The sequence below is a fragment of the Carlito syrichta genome, unplaced genomic scaffold, assembly GCF_000164805.1.
Source record: "Carlito syrichta isolate Samal-C Ts95f unplaced genomic scaffold, Tarsius_syrichta-2.0.1 Scaffold302219, whole genome shotgun sequence".
Classification (NCBI taxonomy): domain Eukaryota; kingdom Metazoa; phylum Chordata; class Mammalia; order Primates; family Tarsiidae; genus Carlito; species Carlito syrichta.
Window position 1 is genome coordinate 46,719 of NW_007246315.1, and position 27,286 is coordinate 74,004.

The 27,286-nt window shown below is 34.3% G+C and overlaps 1 protein-coding gene across 2 annotated transcripts in view; it reads left to right on the forward strand.

Annotated features, from left to right (window-relative positions):
• The window catches only part of EDEM3 (ER degradation enhancing alpha-mannosidase like protein 3), a 69,264-nt gene that overhangs the window by 36,308 nt on the left and 5,670 nt on the right, over positions 1-27,286 (forward strand). The window contains exons 9-20 of one of the 2 annotated variants that reach the window (XM_021711382.1): positions 2,032-2,129; positions 3,807-3,932; positions 4,123-4,206; positions 5,688-5,771; positions 6,322-6,446; positions 10,823-10,988; positions 11,203-11,357; positions 12,290-12,443; positions 14,497-14,688; positions 16,242-16,407; positions 20,089-20,274; positions 21,565-21,612. In XM_021711382.1, coding sequence (XP_021567057.1) covers positions 2,032-2,129; positions 3,807-3,932; positions 4,123-4,206; positions 5,688-5,771; positions 6,322-6,446; positions 10,823-10,988; positions 11,203-11,357; positions 12,290-12,443; positions 14,497-14,688; positions 16,242-16,407; positions 20,089-20,274; positions 21,565-21,612 — 1,584 coding nt within the window. The remainder of the gene's footprint in view (positions 1-2,031; positions 2,130-3,806; positions 3,933-4,122; positions 4,207-5,687; positions 5,772-6,321; positions 6,447-10,822; positions 10,989-11,202; positions 11,358-12,289; positions 12,444-14,496; positions 14,689-16,241; positions 16,408-20,088; positions 20,275-21,564; positions 21,613-27,286) is intronic. The other variant, XM_008056109.2, reaches the window with a different exon arrangement.

The following is a 27,286-nucleotide window of genomic DNA, read 5'->3' on the forward strand; positions in this document are numbered from 1 at the left end:
TTCAGTAGATTTTAGTAGTTTCTGAGGCCTTATATGCCTAGCAAGAGTTTTATTGTGCTTTTATATTTGAGGGATAGTTTGTGTGTAATTTTTGGTTTAAGTTATTTTCCTTCACATTTTTGAAAATACTCTATTGTCTTCTTACATCCTGTTAAAAAATGGGATATCGTTGTAATGTTTATGCCCTTATAATTTGTGGAAAATTAAGAAGTCAAGGCCAAAGAGAAATTTCTAAACCAGTAACATAATTTCAGATGTAGGATTTTTTTTTTTAATCCCTCCTTTTGGTATTCTATGGACCTTTTCCAAAGGTTGATTTTCTTTATTTTTTTAGGTACATTAGTCTGTTTCATTTTTATTTAACTCTTTTTGCAGTTTCTGTTACCTAAATCATTATCACGTATTTTTCTATCCTTCATATATCTTAGCTTTTCTTTTATATTTTCATTTTTTGCCTCTTTTCCTTTTAGGAGACTTTTGCGTGGCCTTTCAGTTTGCTAATTTATTCCTCAGTTGTATTCATTCATGCTACTATGTATCACATCTATCGTGTTATTTTAGCTGTTATGTTTTTTATTCTGTATATTTCTGTATGATTAAAACTTTTTCTCATTTTGTATTGCTAACACCTTTCTTTTCATTTTAGTATTTTTATTTTTATAAATAAGGCTAATCTTAAATTTTTGGCCTTCCTGTTTTAATTTTTTTCTTCTTCTGATAAACTCTTTATTTCAGTCTTTTTTTTTTAAGTAATAGTTCTTTAATGTCTAGTTTTTGTTCTGTGAGTTCATGTTCCCTTGCCACCTACTTTTTGGGACAGGCAGATTCAATTCCTATTAGCCCCAGTGATTATAGGGATGAATTCTAAGATGTTTTTAAAAATACCAATGCCTGGACTTCTAGGAATTCTGATTTAATTGGCCGGGAGTGTGCTCTTGGTATAAAATCATAATTTAGATTGTAATTTACCAGGCCTCAGAGCTTGGGAGGAAAATGGAAGAGACTGTCTCAAGTTAGTTAGTCCCCAGATTTTCTTCCTGCGGATACTTGGAGTAGAGATCTGAGTCATCACAGGTGTAGGAGAAAACATTTTGTCTCAAGGTAGTGGCTGGAGAGAAGCAAGAGCAAAACTCTAGCAGTTTATTTCTGTTTTACTGTTCCGAGCCATACCTGGAAAGATAAAATAGGAGAGATACTGCTAGAACTTGAGCTCCAGGCCAAAGCCATTCCAATCTTCTCCCTCCCTCTTTCCCAGAGATTTCTTATAGTTTTTCTTTCTATGGACTTCTGTGATGATCTTGGAAGTTGAAGTCAGCAACTGTTGCTAGTTTCAGCAATTAAAACTGACACCTCCAAACAGTAGCAATCTTGTTTTTGCATCTATTATGACTCTGAATATTGGTATCTTACTAGACAAGGGTTCAGTTAAGAAATTGCATAATGGCAGCCTCTAGTGCTTGCTCATTGACTTTCCTCACTGAGAAAATGTACTTAAAAAAAAAATCTTAAAACTGTGTAATATCTCCTGCTTTTAAATGAGACGTCTGAGACGAGAGGATTGCCTGAGTCCAGGGTTTCTCGAACCAGCAGGCAACTTGGGTAGATCTTGTCTCTACAATAAATCAAAAAGTAGCCAGGCATGGTGGTGCACACCTATAGTTCTAGCTAATTGAAAGACTGAGGCAGAAGGATCACCTGAGTCCAGCAGGTCGAGGCTGCGGTGGCCGTGAGTGAGCCACTGTACTCCAGCCTGGGCAAGAGTGAGACTCCAACTCGAAAAAAAGACTTCTGTAACCAATTGTGCAAAGTAAGATTAAAAAAAAAAACAAAACTATTATGACCAAGGAAACCATTATTCATATAGCAGGTAGGATTGATATTTCTGTAAATGTGTAATTTTTACTTTAAATAGACAGTTTCATGTTTGAACTGATTTTTCATTTTAGATGTACTAGTATCCTCACTTATACTCTATCAAGAATTGTTAACACTTGTGTAATGAAAAATCACATTTATATGTGTTTTCCATAGATAGTGGAGTTGGAGCAGGGATTGATTCATATTATGAATATTTATTGAAAGCCTATGTCTTGCTTGGAGATGACAGTTTTCTGGAAAGATTTAATACAGTAAGTTGATCCAATTTTGTATTCAGTTTATAGCCAATTTCATTTGAGTTCAGATTTTGATAAAAACTCAGTTACCTGACTGACATTCTAGAAAGTAATTTTTAAAATGTGAGTAGTTTTGTGTCAGTATTCCCTGATGATGTTGGGCAGGGACAGGGTAAAAACTACATACATTCTGAAAAATTTGTTTAAAAAGCAGTTTTATTTTCATGTTTTTTCAGAAATTTTCCAGATATATGATAAGTGATAACATGTACTTGAGTTTTACCTAACATTCTTTGTACAAGGCAGATTATTGGAATAAGTTGCTAGTTACCTTTCTCCTTTGGATTCTTTTTGAAGTCTTAGAAGTTTGGCCTAGTCTTTAAGTATATTAAGTATACAGAACTTTGGAGACTTGGAGAAATTAGTGAGTTTTCATTTCAAAAGCAGGTCTGTGAGTTATTTGACTGAATCAGAACCACAACCATGTTTTTAGGGAGAGTAGGAAGATTATTGGGCCCAATTGGATCACCTTTGTAATTGAAGCAAACTGAAATGAACGTAAACTCGTTAGCTATATCACTATATTCTTTTAAAAATCTATTTCTTTTTTTTTTTTAAACCTATTTCTTTGCTCACCCATCAGTTCAGCCATGTTACATATGTGAGGCAGTATGATATAGTGGTTAAAAGTCTGGGAGAGGTACTGATTTAAATCCTAATTGTACCACCTACTGATTCTGTGACTTTGGGCAAGTAACTAGCCCATCTACAAAATGGGAGTCCTAGTATTATTTACAGGGTTATTGTGACGATTAAATGAGTTTATACATATGAAGCGATTAGAACAGTGCCTTATCCTTTGACAGGATTCAATGATAATAATTAAAGGCAACCCCTTCGGGTCCCTTCCCACTGTGGGGACTTTTCTGTCCTCTCAATAAATCCTGCTTTAAAAGAATAATAATAATGATGATGATTACATAACAGGTGAGTTAGCAAAAAACAAAAACAAAACCTAGTAAAAGCTTTAATATGTTATCAATTGAATACTTTAAAAATGATCATATATATTGCTTATTATAACAAAAATTTCTTGAGAGAATTGAGACAGATACTATTTTTGTTGGCTCATTATCATAACTCAACCTGTTGTCAAAACTGAGAGGTAGCTAGGTGAAGAGTTTCTAAAGCATAAAGATCAGAGAACAGACTTTCAGTATAGCAGCAGTGATTAGATGCATTTGTTTAGATAATAGTGTGCACTAGAATATTAGCTGATAAAGGACCAAATTTCCTAGACACATTAAAAAAACTAATTCTATAATATAAAAACCTGTAACTATATTTCAAGGGACACGAGAGCATCCATGGGCCACAAAAGCATACTAATCATGGGTTAATCAACAGGAAATAACGATGTTCAGTCCTGCTTCCTCAGAAGGTCATGTATTAAATATAGTCTGTAATATTCTGCATCTGAGTTACAGGACATAAGGGAGTATATATATGTGTATGTATATATATATTTACATTTAGAAAGATTTCTATCTAAAATAATTTAAATATTTATATACTAAATTGATAGTGAATTTATGTATAAAGTCTGGTTTAATTTCACAGTGCTATTTAATGTGTTTAAAGTGGTATATCTTTTTTCATCTGCTTTCATGAGCACTTGTTGTAATCTTTTAGCACTACGATGCCATAATGAGGTACATTAGCCAGCCCCCTCTTTTACTGGATGTGCATATCCACAAACCAATGCTGAATGCTCGGACTTGGATGGATGCTTTGCTTGCGTTTTTTCCAGGCTTACAGGTATAAAGAATTCTATTTTCTTAATATGAAAGTAAAGTGATGTTAATTGTGTTACTGATCTCTGAAATTGAATTACCAAAACATAGTCACATTTCAAATTGTAGTAATATATGTTTTTGTTTATATAATAATTATGGATAAAATCAGCTTATATTTTATTAGGTAATTTTGTGTTGTTGTTGACTTCTAGGTTTTAAAGGGGGATATTAGACCTGCTATTGAAACTCATGAAATGTTATATCAGGTGATTAAAAAACACAATTTTCTACCAGAGGTAAGCAAATGGTCTTTGGAATTCTAATCTAAGTGTACTATAAATTGCTAATTAAAGGTAGAAAATGACATCTTCAAGGCTTGTTCTTTTTATTTTTTCCTGGCTAAGTCGTTTATTTAATTAATTTATTTTTGTTTTGTACAGTATTGTATATATATTTTTGCTTTCCTTCATGTATTAAAAGAAGTCTGGCTTAGGGTAATGCTGACATTTGTTTTATGTAAAAAAAATTCCCAACTTAGTGTTTTTCAACCCTTTCTAACCCATGCCATTGTAATATTATCTCATTCTAACTTTTATATATACTCACCAGCTAAGGAGATCTTGTCACCTTTTATTTTCTGAAGCTTGTTTTATGAAAACCATATGCATTAAATGTACCTTTGCTGGTCACACATGCTCCCTGGAAATTTAGAGAATGCCAATATTTCTTCATGCTGATTGAGAATTCTTCTTCCTAGTTTTTATACATTATATTAGTAATAAATATTCTTGCTAGATTGATATGACAAGATTTTAATAGCATACTTTTTGGCTTTCCAGAAATGTACCATTAAAAATTTCCAAATGTGTGTATGGCCTTGTTCTATCTCTGCTTATTGACTACCCTCTGTGAGATATCTAAGCATTCCACCAACTTAGAATGCTTCCTAAAGTGTTTGTTTTGGAAAGTATAGTTTTATTAGCCTTCAGGTGAGTAGGACTGTGCATTGTAGAAAATTCATTTCCATACAGAATAAACTGAGGTTTCGACTGAATGCATCTATCACAGAATAAGCTTTTATTTAGTTCCCATAAAAGTTTGTATTTGCTTTTATTTTTATCTTCTTTTAAAAACTAGTTAGATCTGTTTTTGAATAACTTTCAAATAGACTAATTTTATTTATTTTTAAATAATGTTCCACTCATTTCACAAATGATTTGAGTTTGCTATGAAAGAACATATGCTAAAGTAGAAATATATATACTTGAAAATTACTGAGAGTAGATTTTAAGCCACAAAAAATGATAGATATGTGATGTGCTGCATATGTTAATTAGCTTGATTTAGCCATTCCACAGTGTATACATATGTTGTACATGATATGTATGTACTTTTTGTCGATTTCAAAAGAAATATGAGAACTAGAAAAGTAATAATTTAGAGGAAAAAGTGGAGAAAAGAAAAAAAAGCACAATTATGTAGACCATAAGGACTCATTAGTGGCATTACTGAGTTTTATTTATTACTGAGTTTCTTTGAGTTTGCTATTAGCTAAAATGATCACTTAAAAAGTAATCAATTTAATTGGTAAAACAATCTTTGCAAAATGAATTGTGATTTTAAGCAATGAAAATTGATTTTTTCATTGATGAAAATATGTCATGATTTATACTTTAATTGCTTTTACCTTTTTATGATTTAATTTGTACTACTATATACTATAGAACTACTTGTTTATTTACTCACATTTTTATGCCTTTTTGTATTTCATTTTTAGGCATTTACCACAGATTTCAGAGTTCATTGGGCTCAACATCCTTTAAGGCCAGAATTTGCAGAAAGTACCTATTTCTTATATAAAGTAAGATGACTTACTTCTCTTTGCTTTTTAGCCCCTATTCTCCCTTGGATTTTTCATTCTTTTATAGTAATTGGGTTTTCAAAGTCTTCTTTTAATGTTATAATAGTTGGATATATCATGGCTCTTGTTCATCAAGTCCATAGAGTTACTGAAAGATGCAAGGACTGACATGTAAGGGTTTTTTCTTAAAATTTGCATTTAAAAAACATTTATGTAAATATTTATGTAAAGAAATTTTATGTTCTAGTGTTGCTTTTTAAAGCATTGCAAGTATCTTGCCTTTCTTCAATCAGGCAGTCTTTCTGTGCATGAGGAATTTAATCTAAAAGCTAAGGAATATAGTTAGACAACTTTCCAATTGTGTAAGAAATACCGTAAAGCAAATCCATGGCTTGTTTTCAGAGCTTGGTTCTATGTGACATGCATTCCAGTATCTGATATAGTTAGTGCCTGGCACCTAGTAGGTACTCAATAAATATTTGATAAATGAATAGGTATGTGGTAATATGTAAGCTATATATATGTATACATATATTCTCCTTTTTAATAGGCTACAGGAGATCCTTACTACCTTGAAGTAGGGAAAACACTTATTGAAAATTTAAATAAATATGCTAGAGTGCCTTGCGGATTTGCTGCCATGAAGGATGTTCGTACTGGAAGTCATGAGGACAGGTAAAACAATTGCTAACATCCCCTTTTCTCAGGGTAACCCTAAAACAACACAGAATATGACTACTAGTCAGGATTCAGATATGTTTAGTTCTTTTAAAAAGAGTATTTGAAGACACAAACCTTTGTTCATTGTGTTTTTTTTTAACTTTCTTGAATAGACTCATTTTCAATTGTTTGAAAAGTTTATTTTTGTCATAGTGCCTAGCATATAGTAGGTGCTCAAATCATTTTTAAACAGAAGAGTGAATGATTGTTTAATATCAGAAGCTTGTAATTAGGCTTAGCTGAGATTTTTTTTCACTGAGATTTTTTTTGCTAGTAGTTTTTTAATGTTTGTGAGCTATTAGAAATTACCAAGATGATGGTAAATGATTTGTATTATGATTTGTGTTCAGTCAAGAATTCCACAAAAGTTGCATGTTATTCTGATTTAGAGGGATGAGAAAGTCCAGTGGTAGTTCTTGTTTCATTGGATACTGGGTAGATGTGGATGACATTAAGTACTGAATCTATCAAAAGTACTCTTTGGTCAATGTGCTATTCATAAACATTCCAGTTATTCTGGAATTCCTTATCTGAGAGATGTCATGTAGATATCTCTAAATGAATGATAAAGCTTGTTTGTTCCTTTGGTTAGCAAATGTTTATCCCATGGATATTTATTGGGGCCTCTTGTGTACCAGGGTTATACTAGTTTTTGAGGATTAAGGATATGAAGACTTGTCATTGAATTGGAGAAGGCAAGCAGATAAACAGACTTTTAAAATATCATATAAGTGCTCTGAAACATATTAAAGGGGCATGAAACACAGACTGGGTTGTGATAGCCAATGAAAGTTTCCTGGAGAATCCTGTGTCCTGAGGATGAGCAACAATTAGAAGAAGAAAGAAAAAGAAGTTCCAGGCAGAAGGACTAAAGACACGGGAAACACAGCACTCTCATCATCTAGGCGTAGGATTGTTCCTTAGTCCTTCACTCACTCAGAGTATTTGGATAATAGTTAATTGGGCTTGGAATCTCCATCCCTGACCACAGCTGATGAGAAATGAATGGGTTTCTGGAAGTGGGCACATAGATAATAGTAAGAAATAAGACAGATGCCCTGTGCATTTGTCTGTAACATATATTGACTATTTCTACACTCTGGACATTTCTAAGTAGTTAATATGTTTAACTCATTTGATCCTTACAACAGCCCTCTGAAGTATTATTTTATTATAATCTGCATTTTATAGATGAAGAAACCAAGGCAAAGAAAAGTTAGAGAACTTGCCAGGGTCACACACTTAGATTAAATCACAATTCTAATCAAGGTAGATTGGCTCTTGACAACTGTTATACTGGCAATTCATTCAAAGAACAATAATTAACCACCTACTTTAGGCCAGGCACTGCACTTATGTATGAGGATAGAAAAATAAAATAGAACCAGTCCATCCCTTGCCATGACTTGTAGTTAGTGAATAATTAAGATGTGTAAAGAAATAATCACAGCCATGTGATACATGTTATAGTAGAAAAGAGGTAACAGATTGAGGATTTACAGAAGAAATGATTTACTGTCTTTAGAGTTCTACTTTTCAAAGATTAGCATCCTTCTTTTCCCCCTGCCAAACATTTCTTTTATAACATTATCTGTGAACCCCTTTTTACCCATTCTGATTGTATTCCAGTATATAGAATATCTCTGAAAATATCATGTCCATAATTAACTATACTCAAGTTGTGCCTAGCACAAGAGCACCATAACCATCTGGATTCAGGCAACGGATTGCTAATTTTTTGCGGCTGAAGATGGTTAACACCCTCTATCTAATTAAGGGCCACTACTTCATTGACTCACTGTTCCTCTCAGGGCCACTGTATCTCTCACATGTATTTAGCCTGACAAAAGATCGAGAACTACCAGTCTTCATCATGCTGGGTTAAATCAAAAAGTGCTTTAGATTTTCTTAGCAGCTTTATTATGTTCAGCTCACAGTGAGCTTGTGATCAACTAGCCTCAGATACTTAACTAATAGCCTCCTGACAAATGGGTGATCTCCACTCCCCACTCCTTGGGCAGCTGAATTTTTTTTTTTTTTTTAAGTATAAACTTAGAACTTTTATACTTAACCCAGCCAAAAAAATTCATTTTTTTTCTATTTCTCTTTTTGGTAGCTTGACTCTCACTCATTTCAGCCATCTATTAGCTAAACTACCAATTTTTAGTGGTCTGTAGTTTAGTTAAACATGCCTTAAAATTTTTTCATCCAGACTAGACACAGTAGCTCAAGCCTGTAATTCTTGTACTTTAGGAGGCAGAGGTGGAAGGATCATTTGCACACAAGAGTTCCAGACCAGACTGGGCAACATAGAGAGACCCCCACCTCTACAAAAAAACAAAAGCAATCAGCCAGGTGTGATGGTGTGTGCCTGTAGTTCCATCTATCAGGAGGCTGAGGAGGGAGAATTGCTTGAGCCCAGGAGTTCAAGGCTGCAATGAATGATTGAAAAAAAATTTCTTTTTCATCCAAATGTTAGGAAGAGTTTTGGTTGGACTATGACCAGTGCCTCATGGCACAGCAGTTGAGGGCTTTCAGTTATAGCTCTTTGCATTGAGTGGCTTATTCACCTACAGGTTTATCAGCACTGTCCTCTAGCTACACACACACATACACACACACACGCGCACGCGCACACACACGCACGCACACCACATAATTTTCAAAACGGAAATATCTGTATTTTCCTAATAGATAATTACTCAAAAGAGCTTAAATGGCCAAAAAAGAATACGAAAATATTTTCTAAGACACTGCTGTCTACCTTTCTAGGATAATCACTGTTAGCAATTTGGTAGTCTCTTGAACATTTGTAATGCCCATATGTTTTCATTTACATGTATGTTTATGACTTTTAAATACAAACTAGATCAACTTGCTGACTTTACCCACTTCATAGTGTAGTGATCTTACCATGCCCTATTCTTTTCTAAATATTTACAAATCATCTGTTCTAGTGTTTGCCAATTATCAATACTCTGTTTATCAGTCTACAGTTCTCAAGATAAGCATTTGCTCATGTGATAACTGTCAGTCCTTCAGAAAAGATTAAATTATGTTAAGTATATTACAGATTGACAGGAAAGCATTTTATGTTCTAAAAATGTTAACATCCAAAATGGCCAAAAAGTTTGAAACATTACAGGTGAGTTTTTGTTCCAAAATAAATCATTTATATAGAGGACAACTGATAACTGTAGTTTTAATCTCCTATGTATGCCAGATGCTATGCTACATAATTGACAGTATCTAATTTAGTCTTCACACCAATGTAATGACTGTGTTATTATATTTCTTTTATAGAAGAATAAACTGAAGCACACAGTCCTTATATAATATCCCCACAATCACAGAGCTAGTTAGTGGAAGATCTTTCTGTTTCCAAAGCCCATCTGCTTTACCCCTGTGTTCCACTGCCTCTCCAGTTCATTCTTGAGTAATGCTCTTTAAACTTGCATTCAATTTAGTAAATGTTTATTGAGTGCCTACTATGTGTCAGAATTGTGCCTGGCCAAAAGTGTGAAACTATATAGCCTGTCCAGTAAATTGGAAGTTATCTATTACTGCCCAAACCTAGAATGCTTTGGGAGGTATTAAATTAAATTCATTGTTACTATAATTCCATCTACCAGCTATGCCCTTTTCCTGACACTTTTATTTTTATTTAACTTTTCTTTAAAATGTCATTAAAACAGTATAACATTAAATTGTTTGTAAAGACTCATGTATTTTTGTTCCTTTTATTTCTCCACATCCCCTTCTTGACAAGTATACAAATATTTATAGTGTTATAATCATAACCCATGTGACTTTGTGTTGTACTTTTTTCATGTAACTTTTCATAAATGATTTCCTTTACCTTTAAAGCTTTCTTTTTTATCACTTAAATGGCTACATAATAAACTCCATCAAAATCATATGACTTGACCCAGTTCCTTAGTAGATTGAAGATTTAGTAGATTAGAAGATTATTTTGTAGTCACCATTAGTAAAATTCATCGAGGCTATACTTCCCTGCTGATGATCTCTGTAGAAGAAATACAGAACTTTCTCTCATTGGAAGATCTATAGAAAAATCTTCTCTGCGTTATTGACAAGATTTAGAGTATCTGGGTAGATAGCTCTTCTCATCTTTTTAATTGACATGATACATACCTGGAATCAAGGTTATTCTGCCACTGGGGAGTTGATACATTCTGTATATCTTTGTACATCTACATTAGTATAGACAAGGTTATTGACATTGACTCTATGGTTTCCAGGTAGTTGGCATTTAGATATTTTTTAGATATTTTTATGTTCTTATATTTATTTGTGACTTTTAATTTTAGAATGGATTCTTTCTTCTTGGCTGAAATGTTTAAATATCTTTACCTATTATTTGCTGATAAAGAAGATATTATTTTTGACATAGAAGATTACATCTTTACAACAGAAGCTCATCTCTTACCTCTTTGGCTTTCTACTACAAATCAAAGCATTTCTAAGAAGAACACAGTGAGTTTTTGAATCAAATGTCTTATTCTATTTTTTACTTCTATATGTTTGTTTAATTTTTCCAGGTGAAAAGTAATCCATGATTAGAATTCAATAAATATATGTATGGTAGGAAAAGTACATATGTCTTCTTTTATTTCATCCTGTATACACTTACATTTCGTTAAATGTTTCTTTTTAAAAATTAAGTAAAATAATTATTTTTATATTGTAGACCTCAGAATATACAGAGCTGGATGACAGTAATTTTGACTGGACTTGTCCAAATACTCAGATTCTCTTCCCTAATGACCCATTGTACGCTCAGAGCATTCGTGAACCCTTGAAAAATGTGGTGGATAAGAGCTGTCCTAGAGGCATCATCAGAGTGTAAGATGTATTATTTTATATTCACTGATATCAAAGTTAACTCTTAATAAATAGCAGAGAACTTAGGGAACATAACAACAGCAAGAAACTATTCACTTAGACCAAAAATATTGAGGTACGTAGTTTCATTGATTAAAATAAAAATTATTAGTAAAGTTAGATAGTAAAGCATATTTTACAGTAATATCTTTTTATTGTTATGGGAATTTTCAATGTAACTTTTGTTTAACATTTTTTGTTTTTATATTATTAACTAAAGTATTATCATTGGGCAGTATGTAACATTTTTTAACTTCTGTAGCTCATTTTTACATAGATAGTTTAATCAAATATTTCCATGTCTTATAGGTGTAGAAAATATTTTTCCTATGCTTATAGCTTTTATATTGTGAAAATACAGGGTTTTTTTGTTTTGTTTGATTTTATTTTTTGAGGAAGTACTTATGCTTGTTAAATAAAAATGTTTTGGTTTAGTGAGTTTATTTTAAATAATTATATTTGAAAGACCATTACAAGGAGATTTCTAAACAAAATTTTTACATAAACATTATCATTCATTGATACAGACATTGTTTTGCTTTTAAAATATTGATAGAAAAATCTGTGTCTTTAGAGGAAAATGTCAATAGTAAGAAATTCCCCAGCAAACCTATTCTGTACATCTTCATATAGTTAGAGTATGGTTGACAATACTGCTTTATGTAGGTAATATACATGCTTTTGTAATTGGAAAATAATTATGTCTGAAAGCTATACCACTTATTAATAACCTACATTAGCTGTAGGAAAGTAACTTTTTCCAGTTATTCCAGTTTTACTTGTTCTAAAACTAGCACTTTTGCAGATATCTAACGTTATTTTTATTTGACTTGTGTTTTTTGCCAATTCTAATTTGTAATTTTTTAAGCATTGCCTATAATTACTTTTAGCAGAGAGGAGAGTTTCAGAAGTGGAGCTAAACCCCCTCTGAGAGCCAGAGATTTCATGGCCACTAACCCTGAGCACTTAGAAATCCTGAAGAAGATGGGGGTGAGTTTGATTCACCTGAAAGATGGGAGAGTCCAGTTGGTCCAACATGCAATCCAAGTAAGACATTGCTACGCTAATTAGATTCTGTCTCTGCTCTGCTCTCTTTGGTCTCATTAGCGTTAATAAGATGATGACATTTGGCTTTTTGAACACTTTAAATATATTGTTTAAAGTTAGAGAATCAGAATTTTAGGACTTGAAAGTGTTTTGGAAGTCATCTAATTCAACTTCTTTGTAGTTTAAATCAATTAACTAAATCAGATATGTTGAACAATTTGCTTAAGTTAATATTGTCAAATGTAGGACTCAAATCTAAGTTTTCTGTTTCTAGTCCATTGTCTTTCTACTGTTACTTTTATTTAAAGCATAACTTTCAAAGCCAATAATTAGCTTTAATATTTATATCTCTATGCTGTATATTATTTTGGTTTCCAATAAGCTACTGAATCTTGAGTATTTTATCATCATAGGCATTTATTGTTCTGTGCCTAGGAAAGATAGCATTAGTTTTTGAGAAATTTTTATTGATATTTGTTTTTAAAGTTTTTATAACATGAGGTCTTTGTATTATTTACCTTATTAGCATATTGATTTTGAGGAAACTGCATAGTTTGCTGAATAATTTCATCGTAGAACCATTTTCAGGTATCCCTTAGTTTCAAATTCAACTCTCCTACAACCTCACCCTCAACCTTACCTCATCTGTACTCTTGTCACATTCATCCTTGTTTAAAGAGTATTTTTCCTTCTTCCTTATGTTTCAACTCGCCCTTATTCCCTGGCAGTGGGAGTCACACCTCTTATGACATTGTATTACTTAGGCCACCAATGACACGTCATTGCCACCAGGTAGCCTCTTTATCCTTATGTGATTTAACTTTTCTGTAACTATTGACTGATCCCTTCTTAAAACATTTTCCTTTCTTGGCTTCTAGTCATTCCAGCAACATAATTCTTTTTCTATTTCTCTGTTCTTTGCATTGTAGATTCCTTTGTAGCTTTCCTTTCTTGGCACAATTATTCAATGTATAGGCACCTTGCAAGAATCTGGCTAATATCCTTTTTTCTATATGCTCTTCTTCAACAATGTCACCTATTCCTACAAACTCAGCTGTCATCTTTGTACACATGTATGTAACCCTGATTCCTGACTTTAATCTTAAACTCAGCTTTTATCTACCTGTCTTACATTTCTGTATCTCAGTCTCGATCTGTCCCAGTTTGAATTAGCTCTTCCTTCTTTACTCTTTTCCTGCCATCACTTAAACTCATCTTTCCTTCTTTTGTCATTCAAGTCAGTAAACCCTGTTGTTATTCTCTAAGTCATGAAAGCTAGAAGTTTCTGATAGGCTTCAACTGCTGTCTGTCTCCCAATTCCACTCTATTCTCCTTCGTTCTCTGACTCCTATCAATCAGGTCCTGTTGGTTTTTCCAATTAAATATCAGGAATCCATCTTCTTTTTTGTTTTTAACTATAGCCAGCCATCCTTTAACTTTTTCTCTGTTAAGACTCAATTCAAATATCATTCTAAATCTTTCCCACATACACAGAAGCAGAATCAATTGTTCCTTTGTCTGTGCTCCTATTCCACTTTCTGACTTGAGAAATTTTATAGCTCATTGTGTGTCCTTTCCCTCCGGACACAAACTTCTTAAGTAAGGGACTGTCTCTCCAGCGCCTAGGCAAGTGATGGGATAGAATAGGTGTCTGATGTGTATGTTTTGAATCAAATTAAATCTGGCTGTTTGTTCACAATTTCAAGGACGGAAGTGTGGGTCAGGTGTGAAGTTTCTTTCTTCATAGGGGAAACCAGTGGAGATAACAGGCAAAACAAGCATTTGATAGAAATCCGGTTCTCAATGTGCATCAAAAGTAGTTTATAGAATAGTGAGAGAGACATTAGTAACAGTTGCAGATAAGTTATTTTTAGAAAGTATAATTTCTGGAAATAATATATTTGTGAACAAGTAAGGCCATAAGTACTTGGTAGCGGCCTAAAGTAAAATAAATTTTAGAATAGAAAACTATAATGCAGTGTATTTAGGTAATCAGAAAAGTTGGTGAAAATCTCCAGAAAGGAGGGATAAAACGGATCTGTTTCTTTTGTAGGCTGCTAGTTCAATTGATGCTGAAGATGGGTTGAGGTTCATGCAGGAGATGATTGAATTGTCAAGTCAGCAACAGAAAGAACAGCAGCTACCCCCACGAGCTGTACAAATTGTTTCCCACCCATTTTTTGGCAGGGTAGTATTGACTGCTGGACCAGCTCAGTTTGGGCTAGACCTGTCTAAACATAAAGAGGTATGTACACTTAAAATATGCTTGTTTTTTTGTTATTGTTGTTTGTTTTTGTTTTTGAAGTAGAATCAGAGCCTGTCGGCCAGACTGGAGTACAATGGCATAGTCATAGCTTACTGCAGTCTCATACTCCTGGGCTCAAGCAGTCCTCCTTCCTCAGCCTCTGGAGCAGCTGGGACTACAGGCACTCACCACCATACCTGGCTACTTTTATTATTTATTATTTTTTTTGCAAAGATGAGGTCTCACTATGTTGCCCAGGCTGATTAAAATATGCTTGTTGAAATTGAATTTAAAATACTAAGTATTGTCTAATTTCTTAGTCTCCTCTCTGTTTTAGTTTATTTTAAAAACCTAAATATTCAGTTTCCCAGATTTAAGTAAAAGCATATCTTGAAAAATTTGAATCATAATTATATATATGATATCCTTATAGAATTTTAATTAAAATTATATTTATAACCTCTTCAAATTCTTGATCTTCATCTCTAATTTAGTACCTTCAATTTATCTAAAAATATTTTTCAGACTTTCTAGCAACCATTAGAATCTTTCTTTGAGTAAAACTCTAACTTGAGTTTTATGTAGAAAACAGCTAAAAGCAGAGGTCCTCTGGCTCAGGGGCTGTAAAAAGCCTGGGACCCTGAGGTTCCACTGAGCAAATATAGAAGACCACTAAGCTAGGCTATCCTCTTAGTTATGACAGAGGAAACAAAGACCTGTTTAGCTGAACAATTTACAAGTTCATCTGACTAGTTGCTTTCAGAGCTGGGACCACAGCCCAAGAATCCTAACACTCTTAAACCTTAAAGCCAGTGCTCTTTCCATTTTATTACTCCTAATTTAGACTTTCATCCAGTGTGTATTGCGAAACTATGTAGAAGTTTTATAGACTGATTGATTTATTCAATAACTATTTGTTGAGTGCTTACTGTGTTCTAGGCACTGCTTGCTACATATCAGTGTACAAAGCCAATGAAGATCCATGCCCTCATGGAATTTATATTATGATAACTAAGACGTCTTTTTACTAACATCTTTTTTTAAAAATTAATTCTCTGTGGATTTAATTTTTCTAGTAAAAAGAAGTGTTTGCAGATTCATATAGAATAGATCCACTTTTTCCCCCTTTTAAAAAGTTTTCTGGTTGTCAGTGCTGATTTTTAAAATGGTTCCCGGCTGTTGTAAATGCGCTGAATCTGCTTACAGGTCCCAACATTATCATTTACTATAACATTGTGTCTTTGAGCAAATTGTGTAACCTCAGTTTCCCCGTATGTGAAATGGAAATATTATTTGTATTATTTTTCTCAGGGTCATTATAAAGATCAGATTTAGTAATTTATGTAAAGCTTTATGAACTACAAAGTACAGTAGAAATACTGGTTGAGTACTGTGATACACAAAATATTTAACACAAAAGTATGATAAATATATTAGGCATGTGATCATTAAAAAGGAAATGAATTCTAGTTCTTTTAAAGCTCTAGATATTGAGATTTAATGACTTGATTGCAATTTGAGAAGATTGTTTAAATTACTTTCATTTCTGACAGACAAGAGGATTTGTTGCAAGCAGTAAACCATACAATGGTTGTTCAGAGCTTACTAACCCTGAGGCGGTGATGGGAAAAATTGCATTGATACAAAGAGGTCAGTGCATGTTTGCAGAAAAGGCACGCAACATCCAGAATGCCGGAGCCATTGGTGGCATTGTCATTGGTAAGTAATTCTCCATGTCATTGTGTTTACTATAGAGGTAATTTTTAGGATTTTTTCCTTTTGTTGTCTAAAATTTTATCAAAGAGTTTGTTGTATTACTTTTACCTACACAATGTAAAGGATATGTATTCCAGTGACTCTTAGTAACTTCTATATATCTAATATCATTTTTGAAATCCTAGATTTGGGTTTTTTCTATTAACGTCAGCAAAAATACTTGGGGTCAGATTTGAGGGTGAATTAAGTCATATGAGTAGTAAAACACCCAGTACCATGGGTAAGAACATGTGCCCGTGAGATCCAAAACTCCCTGAGGGCAACAGTTACACTCTGCCACCTCTTGTGGGGAGCCATCGAAAATTCTCCTTCCTCCACAGAAATGCAGGCTTTGGAGTCAGAAACATGAGGGTATAGTTTCTCATTCTCCCTTGAAATTGCAGTGTAACCTTGATCCAGATTCATTTTTTTTAAAAACTGTTTATTAGTGGAATATTTTTTGAGCTCCAACAAAAATGGTGATAAATATTTTTTAGGTGATTGTAAGGTTTAAATATATATAAAGTTTCTTGACATAATAGTGAGCATAGGCATAAGTACATATTATCACAACATTTACAGTATTGCTACAGATTTTTATCCTGTTGGATCTTTTTCTAGTGAAATTACAGATTATAAACCTTAAATCATTGTGCCCATATATGGGTTTTGCTTTTTAAATTTTACGTAGAAAAATCACTTACATTGTGACAAACAGACCATGACCATCAGGGGAAATAGACATTCTTCTATGTTTTAAAATATTAGAGTTTATTTCAGTGAAAAATTGTTTATTGTTCTTTTTGCTTATCTCATATCAGCACTTCAGAGTTGATTTAGTAAATGCATTAATTTTAATAGTTAATTAGGTATTAGGAGAAAATTAGCAGTTTGAAAACGATGGACTATAGGCCAAATCTAGCTCATTGCCTAGTTTTGTAATAAAAGTTGTATTGGGACACAGCTGTAAAAAATTGTTTATATTGTCTATGACTGCTTTGATCTACAGTGGTGGAGTTGAGTAGTTACAACAGAACCGCAAAGTCTGAAATATTTATTCAGTATGTAGTGAGTTAGAGGATAAGTTTGCTAAACCCTGATTTAAGTCATTCTCTTGATCCTTGGTTATTTTCCACACTTAGATTATTTATATTGGAGAATTTAGTATCTTACCAACACTATCATTTTGAACATCTCTTACTTGCCGAGATTTCACAATAGAAATATAAAGTAAAATAAGGTGTGAAACATAATACAGCATTATTTAAAAAAAATCTTCCTCTGTGTGTGTGTGTGTGTGTGTGTGTGTGTGTGTGTGTGTGTGTGTGTGTGTATGTGTGTGTGTGTGTGTTTGAGTTGGAGTCTCTGTCACCTAGGCTGGAGTGCAGTGGCACACTCACGGCCACCCAGGATTGACCTGCTGGGCTCCAGCAATCCTGTTGCCTCAGTCTTCCAAGTAGCCAGCTAATTTTTTATTTACTGTAGAGACGAGGTCTTGCCAATTTGCCCGGGCTGGTCTCAAACCTGCAGGCTCAGGCAATCCACTCGCCTCGGCCTCCCAAAGTGCTGGGATTACAGGCTAAATCCAGTTCTCTTGGTATCCTATATTATGCAAGGGTTCTTAAATGTTTTCTTTGGTAGCTGTTAGTTGGAGAATCCTATACTGGGGTCGATGGATAAGTAAATAAGAGACAATGATTCCTCCTCTCAGGATTTTTTTTTTTTTGAGTTGAGGTCTTATTCTGTCGCCCAGACTGGAATGCAGCACAACAATCATGGGTCACCCTAGCCTCAAACTTCTGGGCTCAAGTGATCTTCCTGTCTTAACTTCCTGAGTAGCTGAGACTGCAGGGGTGCACCACCATATCTGGCTAATTTTCTTAAATTTTTGTAGAGGTGAGATCTCACTATGTTGCTTAGGCTAGTCTTAGACTCCTGGAATCAAGCAGTCCTCCCGCCTCAGCCTCCCAGAGTGCTGGGATTACAGGTGTGAGCCACCATGCACATCAGAAAATTTAATTTTTATTTTTAATTCTAAAGATGTGGGGTACAATTCAGGGTTAGATATACACATGTTCATTATGCAGGAACCCTTGTTGTTGTGTGTCACCCCCTTCACTGGCAGTTTTTCACTGCTGCCAATCCTGTTCCCTCCTCCCCTGGCAGTTTCCCACTACTGTCAATCTCTTTCTTACAGTATTATCATACTTGTTCAAGGTCCACTTATGAGTAAGAACATGTGGTACTTAGTTCTTTGTTTCTGTGATAGATCACTAGAAAATTTAATTTTTAATGAGAAACTTTATTGTATGACGACTTCTTCCTTCTAAGTTTTTTGTTTCTGACAAAGCGTTTTGTTTTGTTTTTACTGGTTTTAGTTGTATATAAGTGAGTAAATTAGGACTTAGTTTTTTAGTTTTTTTTTTTACAAGAGCTAGAAGTACAAACTATCTTAGATAACTGTTTGGCAGCAGGAGATAATAATTAAATTGGTTTAAGAAGAGAGGTTTGTTCACCATATGGAAATGGATTATTTTCACTGAATTCAAGCAACAGATACAACTGGGATCACAAGGAGGTAGAAGTTGGAACTAAAAATCATCAGGAACCATGATAGCTAACTTTTTTTCCACATTGCTCTGTCTCTATCTCAAGGTCTTTTTGAATTTTGCTTCTCTTTGTAATTCTGCCTTATTGCAGCTTCTTACCAGTCTACTCCTTCTTTGTTCATCAGTTCCAAAATAGCTATTCTGAATTGCAGTTGCAGTCCGAGGCCTTGTCATTTAACTGAACTACTGCCTACTGCCAACTGAAGCAGTCTTTCTGTGTACCAGTTCCAGGTCCCCCAGGGAGACTGATCAGATAACCATCCTTGTCTATTCAGTTATTACTAAGAGGATAGATTATATGTTGTGTTCTGCACTTAGCAGGACCTGTGCAAGCAAGCACTCTGAGACAGGACAGGCAGTTTCTTTAGAGAGACTGGCACGTGTGATTGGAGATGTCCATGATTGGCATCTCCGGTAATACTGTATTACTAGTACTTTATACTTGTAGTTCTATTACTATTATTTAGACAGTGCAAAGTAGCAATACTGTTTAATTCAGCTTGTAGAAGAAAAAACTACTGTAGTCATAACTATTCTTTGTGTGCATTATATAAAAAAAATCAGTTTTTAGTTTGGTAAAACAATGTATCCATTAGAGGAAATGTTAACAACGATAAAAATTCATTCATAGTTCTATCACTGTAATCTAAGTCATTACAATTTTTTTGTTTCTATGCTTTTCCATAAATTTTTATAGTCAAAGAATTTTGTGTTCTACTTTTTTTGTGCATTATTATATCGTTCTGTTTTTCTGTGTGTTCCATCAAGTAGATTATTATAATTTGCTTATAATGGTTTATAGTTGTTCACAATTATAAATAAAACTCCAGTAATCTTATTTGGTCATTGAGCTTTTTACTTCTTGTAAATTACTTCCTTAGGATAAATTTCTGAGAAAAGTATTGGGTCTAAAAGTTATATTTGTTTTTATGGTTCTTGATGCATAAATTTAATTCTGTCAAAAACTAACACTTGGTCGATAGATCTTTTTAATGGATAAATGTTTTGATGTTTGCTATATTCATTTTCTGGCTAGATGACAATGAGGGAAGCAGCAGTGATACTGCCCCTCTGTTCCAGATGGCCGGTGATGGAAAGGATACAGATGACATCAGGATCCCTATGCTCTTCTTATTCAGCAAAGAAGGAAGCATCATACTGGATGCCATCCGGGAATATGAGGAGGTAGAAGTGCTCCTTTCTGACAAAGCAAAAGATCGAGGTAAGGGTAAAATACCATTTTTAAAAAATGTAGCTTGGCATTCATTTTAGTAGTTTAGTAATAAGAAAAATTAAAAAACCATTTGTTTTTTGTAGTTCACTGGTAGAACAAGTAAAATTTTTAGACGATGACTCCGAAACATATTTTTCTTTTGGAAATAAGAATAGTAAAACATTTATTTTGCTTTGTTTGTTGAGTTAGCATGTTTTGGAATTATATTTTTATATGTAATTTATAATTTTGCCATGATTCCGTCCAGTTGATAAAATGCAAGAGACTACATCAAGAAAGCCATTTTTAACATCCAGTATGTTCACTATTCAATTTCATCGATACTGTATCTTACATCTCTTTTATAAGGAATAAGAAGAGATTGTATTGAATGTTGTGTACAATATGATAGTAGTTGGTCTCACCCTGTAATCACATGATCACTGTTTTAGTGAAGGCAATAGAAATGTATCTAGCCACTTCTCCCCACTGAGCTCTAACTGTACCACGTGGATATTTATAATTTACAAAAGTTACAAATGACTATTTCTAAAGAAAAAGATAGCATGTCTTAATTTATAAGAATAAATAGTCCTCTCTAAGCTAACATGTTGGCTAACAATTTGAAAGCTCTTTGAAACCTAAATTGCTATAATAAATACAAGGTGTTACTAGTACTTTTTTATAGTTTCACACCCAGGGATATGAGAGAAATGAGGGAAAGTGGGCTATCAGACATAGACTGTGATCCTCTATGTGGTTGCACTCTAATCTTACCTGCTGGAGATACCTGTAGAGGGAGCTGTACCACTCCCATCCTCTTAAATAGATGAAGGTACATAATTTGTATGGGGTTGCTATATTCCATAGGATGTTTGATAGATATGTAGGAAACTGATTCAATTTAGTATAACTTCCAAGTAGGACATTGTTTAAAAAGATAAAAGTTTAGTGATAAGCTAATGCTAGTCTAATCAGTGTTTTGTCATCTTGTATTGCTTTATTCTTCTTTGGGATTCTTTGAAATGTCAACTATTTAAGAGCAATGGAATGAGTGAGTAGGATATATATATATATGTAAGAATGTATAGATAGAAACAACAGAATACAAAGGTTTTCTAATCTTCTTAAGTCCTGCTATGGACCTGGCTTTTTTTCCTGCGCCCTTTTTCAATATATATCTTCTTTCCTACATGTATACATTTAGGCACATTGGACATAGGCAAATTATTATTCCATGTAACTTTTTAATGCCTTTGCTTTTTTCCCCCCTATTTTGTGCTACCACTGGAATTTCAGCAGCAATTTTAAAAGGTAAAATGATTCCAAGCTACATTATTAATAGTAGTAAGTATCTTTCATTAATAAGCCTTAAATTATATGTATATCTTTATATGTGTGTGTACACACACATGTGTACATAATTATGTTTCAGTGGATTCCATAATATCTAGTTTCAATGTAATTAGATTATTTTAATGTCCAGTCAGCTGTTCTATAATAATAATAAAAATAATAATTATTGATCCTGTCATAACAGATTCTATTAATTATACCTTCTATATAATAGCTGAATTTACTAGTTCATGTTCATACAGGAGTCAACAAAGGCATTGTTGTTTTGATATTTATTACTTTTGATCGCTTTTTATTTGAATACGGTGTAAAATATTGACTTGTTTTTAAAGTTCATATGTATGTGTGGTTGCATGGAGTTAGAACTACGAGATTATGATAAAACATGTGTTTCCCATACCACAGAAAGGGTGTGAGAAATGATTAATTCTACTAGAAAAAAATTATATTCTCTTAAGGACCTTTCAGTAAAAGTGCATTACTTTAAATATATTTTTAAAAAAGTTTTGATAGCCTATAAATTTATTGAACTGTGATTGTTATAGAGTGATCTTTTGATAAAAGTTCTTGAAAAGCTCCCTATTTGTGTAATAGCTCTTTTTGTTACTGTACAGCTATATTAACTAAATCAACATTAATTGTTAATACTTATCAATGCAACAAAAATCAGTTATAATAGTTTGTGAAATAAAATGCTTGATTCACTTTGGGTAATAGCCTAAGAAGCTATGGTCTGTAGTGGTTTATCATTTGTCCTATACCATTACCATGCAGTGTTTCTCCCTTGCATCAGAAGCAGCTGATGTACCTGTTAAGAGCATTGGCGCCTGAGTCTCCCTCTATGATATTGAATCAGATTTTCTGAAAGTAGAGGATCACAATCTGAAATTTTAAGGCATCTCAGGTGATTGTGATATAGCTAGTGCCTCATCTGTACTTTGAGAAATACTGAACAAGACCCAGAAAAAACCCCTTTTCCATCATCTCCCAGCTATGTATCTGGCCAGTATTGCACCATCACAGGCACTAGTTAGGATTATGTAAGTACACCAAGTAATCCCATCCTTAGAATCTGAACAATAAAATGTCCTCAAGATTGCCCTTTCTAAAAATCTCATTCTGTGTACTTTTCTTTATAAAGTCACACAGTGCTGATGGAGCAGTCCTTTTTATAATACAGAAAATAGAAGCCCCCAAACAAGCCACTACTCTAATCTTATTCTGTAAATGTAGACCATTAGTATAGACATATCTAAAACAGTTCTGTCTGCTGCCAAAACTTGTCTTGTATCTTATTACACATTTTTCTTTAGAAGCTAAAACATGAGAATTAAATGGCAATGTTGCTTCCTAAGGTCAAATCAGAAAGTTTAATTATCCACATCTATTGTTGAACACATCTTTCAGTGTCATGTCTCAATGTGTTTCATCTTTCCAAAATTTCAGTTTACAAAGGTACTGAATGATTCCAACTCTGTACCTGCAAACAAAAGGCAATGTGTTATTACTTTTAGATCCAAATTGAAGCAGTTTACAATTAAGAATCAGTTTCCTTTTCTTAATCGTTTTTCTCAAGGGGGGGTAAACATCAGCATTTTTAAGTTCTAATACTTTGTCATGCACTATAGTGTAGGCCTCTAGTTCCTTAAGGGCTATAGAAAAATGTTGTCAGGACTACTCTTGTTTGTGTCTATCTGGTAAAAAAGCAGACAGAGAAAATAGGGGAAAGAAAAGAAAGGTTTCATCCTTTGTACTGCTTCGGGTTTAAGTCAGGCAAGTCGCTTTTCCTAAGATTAAACCCCCACTGAACCTGATTGGGGTGAATCTGTTCTAGAGCTGAACTCTAGATCTTAGATGGCTGTTGGAAAGGATTTCATTCCAAGGAGAAAAATGTGTGCAGATGGACTCTGCCTGGAAAGGAGCATCTGAAACATTCTTGTCAGAACTGATATCTACCCTCCTTTCTCCTTGTCTGCCCTCCCTTCCCCAGCCAAGTCATGTTTTCTCATGCGTTTTTGCTTTTGCACATCTCTTCCCATTTCTGAACATGCTTCATCAGTCCCTGTCCCCCTCATGACCCTTTTCATCTAGCCATTCTAAATTCCAAATGCTACCACCTTTATGAAATTTTCTCTTATTCTCCTAGGTAAAAATGTAAGGGTGTCTTTTAAGTAGAGTTCTACTGTGATGTTTGTATACATATATAGTTCTTTACCTGCTTCTCGTTTCTCTGTTCCTTGCTTTCAATAAACCATGTATGTACAGATAAATAAATGTATGATTGTAGAATGTCCAATCCCTAGGCCCAGGGTCATGTGCCCTTTTATTATTAAAACGTATTGATTTTCTTGTCTTTGTATCTTAAGATTTTCTCGATTCTTTCTTGCTCCTTGTGTTTCTGATATACCATTCCTGAATTTAATATTGTAGTTGTTGTGCTCTTAAGACTTTGATCTCACATATGGATGAAAACAGACACCTTAGAATGAAGATTTGTAGCAATGTGGCAGACTCTATTACTCTGTACTTCTCTAATTGCCATTTTTCCTTTTTGATAACTGCTTTTATTTTCTTCTATGAATATTGTCTTCAAAATTGCCCCCCCCATGCATTTGGATTTAGTTGGCCCCTGGTGGCTTTCCTGTAGTGTCTCATAGAATAATTATTGCTATCTTTAAAAAAAAAAAGCTGTAAAATTAAACTTGTAACAAATTAAACAATTCATAGGTATATTAAAAGTTTTTAAATAATCTTGGCTGGGTGCATTGGCTCACACCCATAATTCAGCACTTTGAGAGGCTAAGGTGAGAGAATTGGTTGAGTCCAGGAGTTCAAGACCAGTCTGGGCAACATAGCAAGACCTCGTCTCTACAAAAAAATGGGAAAATATGCTAGGTGTAGTGGCATATGCCTGTAGTCCCAGCTACTTAGGAGGCTAAGGCAGAAGATTGCCTGAGCCCAGGAGGTGAAAGTTGTAGTGAGCCATGGTCATGCTATTGCATTCCAGCCTGGGTGACAAGAGTGAGACCTTGACTCTAAAAAAAAAGTTTTTAAATAATCTCTCATCAGCCTGGCTCGGTGACTCAGCCTGTAATCCCACACCTTTGGGAGGCTGAGGTGAGTGGATTGCCTGAGCCTGTGGGTTCGAGACCCGCCTGGGCAGCGAGACCTCATCTCTACAATAAATAAAAAAATCAGCCAGGCGTGGTAGCCCACGCCTGTAGTTCCGGCTACTCGGAAGGCTAAGGCAGAAGGATCGCCGGAGCCCAGCAGATTGAGACTGCGGTGGCTGGGAGCAGCCACTGCACTCCAGTGGGCGACAAAGTGAGACTCCAACTCAAAAAAAAAATCTCTCATCATCTTGAAATAACCAATCAGTGTAAGCAGTTTGGTATGCAATCCTGTGGGGATTTTTGTGCTTTATTCATTTCCAAACATATTTATATATGTTAATTTCTTTAAAGCTCCTGGGTTTCTTGTCTTATTTCAGATCACTCCATTGTTTTTACATAATATTTTCCTAAATTTTCTTCTGGAATTTTTACCATTTGTTATAGTTTGATCTTTAATTCATGTGGAACTTTTTAATATATTAGGAGTCTAACTTTGTTTACAGTTGAGTTGTCAGCTACTAAATACTGTTTATTAAGCAGACCATTTATTTCTCCTTGAGTCAAACTATCATCTTTGCTGTATATCAAATATTCTTACATGGTTGGATCTGTTTCTAGACTTGCTCTTTTGTTCTACTAATTCGTGTGTTTATTCCTGTGCCAGTGATAAAATAGTCTTCTGTTTTGAATTTTTTTATTATTTTATTATTATTTGAATTTTTTAATCATTTTATTATCTGATGGCACCTCTCCCATCACTGATTTTTTTGAGAATTTCTGACCTCTCTTTCACATATATTCTTCCATAGGAACTTTATATTAATTGTATCTGATTCCAAAATGAAAACAAAAAGAAGTAAAATGGGATTTATTTTGGAGTTACATAATTGCATACTTTACATATAAATTAGGAAAATGTTGTTAAATATTAAGACTTTGTGGGTATATTCCATCCAAGAATAGACCTATACATTTAATCAGATATTGTTTTATGTTCTTGTTATGATTTTATAGTATTAAGTAATATGGATCTTTTACCTTCATAATGCATTTAATTCTGTGTTTTGTAGCTTTTATTTTTATTATTAGAAGGTTTAATGATTTTACTTTTAGTCGTTTATTGCTACTATAGAGGGGTTGTTGGCATTTACATAGTTATTTTTGCCCTCACCAGTAATTAGTAATTAAATTAAAGCAGTTAATTAGAACTGCTTTGACGGTATACAACCACAATCTGGAAATAAAAATAATTTGATCTTTTTCTGTATTTACACTGATTATTCTATTTTCTTATCCTATTACATTTGCTAGATTTCCAAAATAATTTTGTATCTGTAACCCTAGGAAAGTTTTGGTCACAAGCATAATCTTCATTACTAGATAAGACAACTCTACACCTTTTCCTATCCTTCTAATCTAGAATAATAGAATCTAGAAAGAAACGTGAAAGGTTTTTTGTTGTTGTTCTTTTTGTTGTTGTTCTCTAGCATAAATAAGCTCTAAGCAGCCAGCTCCCTGTTTTTTTGGGATCCCACTGTCACCAGTAGTCTGGGTTCTTTCCCTGCTTTGCATCAATTACAAAGAGCCAAATGGAGAAGGGAGCTTGTGCTCAAAAGGCACCTTCTTTCGAGCAGTGGAAGGTATGGGAGTTGTAAGGAATTGGGTGTGAAGGAATGCAATATGAACAGGGTGGAGTTCCAGGTGTGCAGGCACAGTTCATGAACATGCTTCTTCATGTGTCACATGTATGTAAAATGGCAGTGATTTTCTTTTAGGGAAGGGTTTTTTTAGTATTATAATGATATGTTAATGATCTACAGGTAAGGAGGGAGTCACCTGCTCTGGTCCTAAGACAATTGCATTTCTTTTGCAAAGAAGCTTCCTTAGTTAAGCTTCCAGAGAGAGTCAGTCCCTCCAGATGCTTCTGGAAAGATCAGGGTAGCAGGGAAAAGGTCAGAGCGAGACTTTGGTGCTGAGGCTGAAGTTTAGTTTTCAAAGCACTTGGCATGCCAAAATGCCATATTTTGGGGAATTGTTTTTTGTGCACCAGCGGAGCCTGCCCACCCATACTTCCCTGCATGCCCACATTTCCTAACATTTTTCTGTTTTGCTCTTGTTGTTTGTGGTTTTTTTCTCGAGTTGGGGTCTCACTTTGTTGCTCTTGATGGAGTGCAGTGGCACAATCATGGCTTACCCCAACCTCAACCTTCTGGGCTCAGGCTATCCTCCCACCGCAGCCTCCCAAGTAGCTAGGACTACAGGCATGCACCACCACGCCTGGCTCTCCTTTTTATTTTGTAGAAATGAGGTCTCACTGTGTTGCCCAGGCTGTTCTCAAGCTCCTGGGCTCAAGCAATCTTCCCACCTCAGTCACCCAAAGTGCTGGGATTCCAGCCATGAGCTATCACACCCAGCCTCTGTTTTTCTGTTACTTATTTTTAATCAAGTCTACCGGGCTCGGTGGCTCAGCCTGTAATCCCGCACTTTGGGAAGCTGAGGTGAGTGGATTGCCTGAACCTGCAGGTTCGAGACCCGCCTGGGCAACTTGGTGA